Source organism: Anolis carolinensis, unplaced genomic scaffold, assembly GCF_035594765.1.
Source record: "Anolis carolinensis isolate JA03-04 unplaced genomic scaffold, rAnoCar3.1.pri scaffold_13, whole genome shotgun sequence".
In the NCBI taxonomy this organism is placed as follows: domain Eukaryota; kingdom Metazoa; phylum Chordata; class Lepidosauria; order Squamata; family Dactyloidae; genus Anolis; species Anolis carolinensis.
The window spans coordinates 13,918,804-13,926,303 of NW_026943824.1; the positions used below are offsets into that span (position 1 = coordinate 13,918,804).

Sequence of the window (7,500 nt, forward strand, 5' to 3'; positions counted from 1 at the left end):
TAATAATAATAATAATAATAATAATAAATCACACAGTCCTAGACACTTGGGAAGTGTTCGACTTGTGATTTTGTGATACGAAATCCAGCATATCTATCTTGTTTGCTGTGTCATAATAAATAATAATAATAATAATAATAATAATAATAATACATCACACAGTCCTAGACACTTGGGAAGTGTTCGACTTGTGATTTTGTGATACGAAATCCAGCATATCTATCTTGTTTGCTGTGTCATAATAAAATATAATAATAATAATAATAATAATAATAATAATAATAATAATAATAATAATAATACATCACACAGTCCTAGACACTTGGGAAGTGTTTGACTTGTGATTTTGTGATACGAAATCCAGCATATCTATCTTGTTTGCTGTGTCATAATAAAATATAATAATAATAATAATAATAATAATAATAATACATCACACAGTCCTAGACACTTGGGAAGTGTTCGACTTGTGATTTTGTGATACGAAATCCAGCATATCTATCTTGTTTGCTGTGTCATAATAAAATATAATAATAATAATAATAATAATAATAATAATAATAATAATAATAATAATACATCACACAGTCCTAGACACTTGGGAAGTGTTCGACTTGTGATTTTGTGATACGAAATCCAGCATATCTATCTTGTTTGCTGTGTCATAATAAAATATAATAATAATAATAATAATAATAATAATAATAATAATAATACATCACACAGTCCTAGACACTTGGGAAGTGTTTGACTTGTGATTTTGTGATACGAAATCCAGCATATCTATCTTGTTTGCTGTGTCATAATAAAATATAATAATAATAATAATAATAATAATAATAATAATAATAATAATACATCACACAGTCCTAGACACTTGGGAAGTGTTCGACTTGTGATTTTGTGATACGAAATCCAGCATATCTATCTTGTTTGCTGTGTCATAATAAAATATAATAATAATAATAATAATAATAATAATAATAATAATAATAATAATACATCACACAGTCCTAGACACTTAGGAAGTGTTCGACTTGTGATTTTGTGATACGAAATCCAGCATATCTATCTTGTTTGCTGTGTCATAATAAAATATAATAATAATAATAATAATAATAATAATAATAATAATAATAATAATACATCACACAGTCCTAGACACTTGGGAAGTGTTTGACTTGTGATTTTGTGATACGAAATCCAGCATATCTATCTTGTTTGCTGTGTCATAATAAAATATAATAATAATAATAATAATAATAATAATAATAATAATAATAATAATAATACATCACACAGTCCTAGACACTTGGGAAGTGTTCGACTTGTGATTTTGTGATACGAAATCCAGCATATCTATCTTGTTTGCTGTGTCATAATAAAATATAATAATAATAATAATAATAATAATAATAATAATAATAATAATAATAATAATACATCACACAGTCCTAGACACTTGGGAAGTGTTCGACTTGTGATTTTGTGATACGAAATCCAGCATATCTATCTTGTTTGCTGTGTCATAATAAAACTTTGTTTATATTCCACTGCCATCTCCCAGAGGGACTTGGGGAGGCTCACAAAACACTCAATACAAAATATAGAATACTCCAAATTGCAAAATAAAACACACTGATAAGAGAATGAGGTTGCAGGGTTGTTGTGTGTCTTTCGGGCTGTGTGGCCATGTTCCAGAAGCATTCTCTCCTGACGTTTCACCCACATCTATGGCAGGCATCCTCACAACCTCTGAGGATGCCTGCCATAGATGTGGGCGAAACGTCAGGAGAGAATGCTTCTGGAACATGGCCACACAGCCCGAAAGACACACAACAACCCTGTGATCCTGGCCATGAAAGCCTTCGACAACACATAGAATGAGGTTGCATTCCTACTGTGGAATGAGTGCACTTTGACGCCCCTTTAATTGCTCCATGCCATAAGATCCTGGGAGTTGTAGTTTTTCAAGGCTGAACGAGAACTCTCAGGATTCCTTAGCAATTAAACGTGGGGTCAAACTGCACCCAAAGCCAGAGCACTCTTTGGCAGGGAAAGCTAAGGACCTTATAGGACTATATCTCCCGTGACTCCATTGCATCGAAATGGTAGGCTACATTTAGGGAACTTTGACACAGAGAATATCAAGGCAAAAAATCCCACAATATCTGCTGTTTGAGTCCACACTGCCATATATTCCGCTGTGTGGAAGGAACCATAGCTAGGGTTGGACTACAACTCCCATCCTGCTGCATCCAATGCATTTGGACAATACCAGATTGGCTTTTTCTCCCTTTTTCTTTGCAGCGGAGGCCACTACAACCCGGCCGTCACCCTGGGGGCCTGGCTGGTCGGAGGCCTGGACATGATGATGGTCATCCCATACTGGGCCTCCCAGCTTTGCGGTGGGCTGATCGGAGCCGGACTGGCCAAGGTACGGGGGTCTCCAAGGGGGAGGGAAGAGAAAGTGTGTGCTTCTCCCCATCCACACCACAGAATTATACTGTTATGGTTCCACTCTAAGTGCCATAGCAATATTCCCCTTGGCACATTCAATTTGGCATCTGTTTTCAACATATGGCAACCCTATTGTCTGTAGAGCAAAGTGTATGTGTATACACACTTACAAATTCCCACAAATTGTATGTATATACACACTTACAAATTGTATGTATATACACACTTACAAATTCCCACCCTATTGTCTGTGGCTGAGAGAGTGTGACTCTCCTAAGTTCGCAATGGCTCAAACAAGGATTTGAACCTTCATCTTTAGTTGTCGTTCTACATTCAAACTATTTCATCATAAGGCTCTCACTGGCAGATGATGATGATGATGATGGTGATGATAGTGATGATGATGATGATGATGGTGATGATTGTGATGATGATGGTGATGATGATGATGAAGATGATGATGGTGATGATGATGGTGATGATGGTGATGGTGATGGTGATGATGATGATGAAGAAGATGATGATGATGATGGTGATTATGATGATGGTGATTATGATGATGATGATGATGATGGTGGTGATGGTGGTGATGGTGATGGTGATGGTGATGATGATGATGAAGATGATGATGGTGATGATGATGGTGATGATGGTGATGGTGATGATGATGATGATGGTGATTATGATGATGGTGATTATGATGATGATGATGATGGTGGTGGTGATGGTGATGGTGGTGATGGTGATGGTGATGGTGATGGTGATGGTGATGGTGATGATGATGATGATGATGAAGATGATGTGGATGATGAAGATGATTGTGATGATGGTGGTGATGATGATGATGGTGATGATGATGATGAAGATGATGGTGATGATAATGATGATGATGAGGTGATGGTGATGATGGTGATGATGAAGATGATGGTGATGATGATGATGATGGTGATGATGATGAAGATGATGGTGATGATGATGGTGATGATGATGATGAAGATGATGGTGATGATGGTGGTGATGATGATGGTGATGATGCTGATGATGATGGTGATGATGATGATGAAGATGATGGTGATGATAATAATGATGATGAGGTGATGGTGATGGTGATGATGATGATGGTGATGATGGTGATGATGGTGAAGATGACGATGATGGTGATGATGATTTTATTAATATTATTGTTTATATCGTCGTCGTCATCATTGTTTGTTGTTTTTATCATCATCATCATCAACATCATCATCATTGTGGGATATTATTATGATTCCAGCCATGAAAGCTTTCAACAACACATCATCATCATCATTATTATTATCAATAATAATAATAATAATAATAATAATAATGTCATTATTATATATTAGCTGTGCCCGACCACGCATTGCTGTGGCGTAGTCCTAAATGGGGTTTTCTTCGTGGCATTCAAGGTGGCCTAGAGAGGATTCCCCTAGGTATGAAGCAGCCAGGCTTTGAAGCTGCAAGGCTATTCAATGGTATTCAAGTTGGGTAACAATGGAGTCCCCTAGGTATGAAGCAGCCAGGCTTTGAAGCTGTAAGGCTATTCAATGGTATTCATTTTGGGTAACAATGGAATCCTCTAGGTATGAAGCAGCCAGGCTTTGAAGCTGCAAGGTCACTCCTTGGAAAGTAATGAGTATTGTCGCCAAATTTGGTGTGATTTGGCCGAGTGGTTTTATTGTTAACTTGGTCCTAATTATGCACATTACATTTATATATACAGTGGAGTCTCACTTATCCAAGCCTCGCTTATCCAAGCTTCTGGATAATCCAAGCCATTTTTGTAGTCAATGTTGTCAATATATCATGATATTTTGGTGCTAAATTCATAAATACAGTAATTACAACATAACATTACTGCGTATTGAACTACTTTTTCTGTCAAATTTGTTGTATAACTTGATGTTTTGGTGCTTAATTTGTAAAATCATAACCTAATTTGATGTTTAATAGGCTTTTCCTTAATCTCTCCTTATTATCCAAGATAATAATTCTGCCAGCCCATTTAGCTTGGATAAGTGAGACTCTACTGTATATAGATTATATAATAATAATAATAATAATAATGATGATGATGATGATGATGATGATGATGATGATGATGATGATGTGGCACCCAAGACTGGTTCTCTTTGAGGTCGGCTCTGCCCTTTATTTGGGTCTGTTAATATCTGGACTAAACTACGTAATGGATTCACTGCTCTCTTGGAAGGAGATGCCAATGAGGGCCGCTCTTCCTGAAAGTACATACAAAGGTCCAGTGTCTTTGCGTGTGGAATCGTGAATCATATGTGTCTCCCTCTGCCCTGCAGGCGATGACGGACAGCCAAAGGTACGCCAACGCCTCTGGAGGGGCCTTCACGACCATTGTCTCCGATGACCAGATCCCGGCCGCAGTCGTTGCGGAGATCGTCATGACCATGTTCCTGGTGATGGCCGTCTGCATGGGAGCCATCAATGGGAAGACCAAGGGCCCCTTGGCACCCTTTTGCATCGGCTTCTCCGTCGCGGCAGACATCCTGGCTGGGTGAGTGAGCATCACAGGAAAATAATAATAATAATAATAATAATAATAATAATAATAATAATAATCCCAGGTGACAGTCGCATAGATGAAAAACAACAGGAAAAACTCAGCCGCTATCAGGACCTCAAGATTGAACTTCAAAGACTTTGGCAGAAACCAGTACAGGTGGTCCCGGTGGTGATGGGCACACTGGGTGCTGTGCCAAAAGATCTCAGCCGGCATTTGGAAACAATAGACATTGACAAAATCACCATCTGCCAACTGCAAAAGGCCACCCTACTGGGATCTGCACACATCATCAGAAAATACATCACACAGTCCTAGACACTTGGGAAGTGTTCGACTTGTGGTTTTGCGAAACGAAATCCAGCATGTCTATCTTGTTTGCTGTGCCATACAACGTTGTTGTGTTGATAATAATAATAATAATAATAATAATAATAATAATAATAATAATAATAGTGTTTAAAGCTTTCATGGGGTTGTTGTGCATTTTCCGGGCTGTATGGTGAAGAAGAAGAAGAAGAAGAAGAAGAAGAAGAAGAAGAGCAACAACAACAACAACAACAACAACATGCCCTGGCAGAATATATAAAGCAAAGTGAAGAACCTGCTTTGATTGAAGTCAAAAATCAGAAACTCCTCAAAGCACAGCAGACAAAAAACCAGTACAAGAAAACCGCACTACAAACTAGAGTTGACAGCTGGCACAACAAAACATTGCATGGAAAGTTCCTTGACAAAATTGAAGGAAAAGCTGATAAGGAGAAGACCTGGCTCTGGCTCACGAATGGGACCCTGAAGAAGGAGACGGAAGGCCTGATCCTTGCAGCCCAGGAGCAAGACATCAGGACAAAGGCAATTCAGGCCAAGATCGAAAAATCAGCTGAGGACCCAAAATGCAGACTGTGCAAGGAAACCGACGAAACCATGGATCATATCCTCAGCTGCTGTAAGAAAATCGCACAGACAGACTACAAACAGAGGCACAACTATGTGGCCCAAATGATTCATTGGAACTTATGCCTCAAGTACCACCTCCCAGCAGCAAAGAACTGGTGGGATCACAAACCTGCAAAAGTATTGGAAAATGAGCACGCAAAGATACTGTGGGACTTCCGAATCCAGACTGACAAAGTTCTGGAACACAAGACACCAGACATCACAGTTGTGGAAAAGAAAAAGGTTTGAATCATTGATGTTGTCATCCCAGGTGACAGTTGCATTGACGAAAAACAACAGGAAAAACTCAGCCGCTCTCAGGACCTCAAGATTGAACTTCAAAGACTCTGGCAGAAACCAGTGCAGGTGGTCCCGGTGGTGATGGGCACACTGGGTGCCGTGCCAAAAGATCTCAGCCAGCATTTGGAAACAATAGACATTGACAAAATTACGATCTGCCAACTGCAAAAGGCCACCCTACTGGGATCTGAGCGCATCATCCGAAAATACATCACACAGTCCTAGGCACTTGGGAAGTGTTCGACTTGTGGTTTTGTGAAACGAAATCCAGCATATCTATCTTGTTTGCTGTGTCATACAACGTCGTTGTGTCAATAATAATAATAATAATAATAGCAGTAATGATGATGATGATGATGATGATGTTGAAGGCTTTTATGGGGTTGTTGTCCATTTTCCAGGCTGTATGTCCAATGATGATGATGATGATGATGATGATGATGATGCTGTCCTAAATGCTTGGGAAGTGTTGGGATGTGTGGTCACCTGCATCTGTGGCTGGCATCTGTGTATCTTGTGTTACTGTTATTATTGTTGTTGTTGTTGTTGTTGTCGAAGGCTTTCATGGCCGAAATCACTGGGTTGCTGTGAGTTTCTCAGGCTGTATGGCCACGTTCCAGTAACATTCTCTGCTAACGTTTCGCCTGCATCTGTGGCTGGCACCTTCAGAGGTCTGTTGGAAATGAGGCAAGTGGAGTGTATGTATACTTATGGAATAATTAAGGTGAAACGTTAGGAGAGAAAGTTACTGGAACATGGCCATACAGCCTGAGAAACTCAGCAACCCAGTGATTTTGGCCATGAAAGTCTTCAAAAACAACAACAATAATAACACAAGATACACAGAGTTACAATACAATAGAGGCCGAGGCTTCAGTGGCTGAGATGGGGGCTTTAATGCTGCTTTGAATGGGAAATGCATGGGCTCTGATGTCCTGCTTTTCTTTTCTCTGCCTTTCAGGGGCGCTGTCTCTGGGGCCTGCATGAACCCAGCCAGAGCCTTCGGACCCGCGGTGGTGGCCAACTACTGGGACTACCACTGGGTCTACTGGGTCAGCCCCATGGTGGGCGGGCTGTTGATGGGCGCATTGATAAGGTGAGTGGAGAACCACTAGTCAAGAAAAGCACGTCTTTGTTAGAAGTCAACCCTTTGAACAAGTGATCTTCATAAGCATTCATGTAATGGCACACCGGTAACTCAGTTGTTAAACTGAGGAACCATGTCTTTGAACTGCCAACGACAAAGACAT

The 7,500-nt window shown here is 39.6% G+C and overlaps 1 protein-coding gene across 1 annotated transcript in view; it reads left to right on the forward strand.

Moving 5' to 3' along the window:
* Positions 1-7,500, forward strand: part of aqp8 (aquaporin 8) — a 51,066-nt gene that overhangs the window by 36,638 nt on the left and 6,928 nt on the right. Inside the window, exons 4-6 of the mRNA XM_062964691.1 lie at positions 2,311-2,437; positions 4,794-5,008; positions 7,212-7,346. Coding sequence (XP_062820761.1) covers positions 2,311-2,437; positions 4,794-5,008; positions 7,212-7,346 — 477 coding nt within the window. The remainder of the gene's footprint in view (positions 1-2,310; positions 2,438-4,793; positions 5,009-7,211; positions 7,347-7,500) is intronic.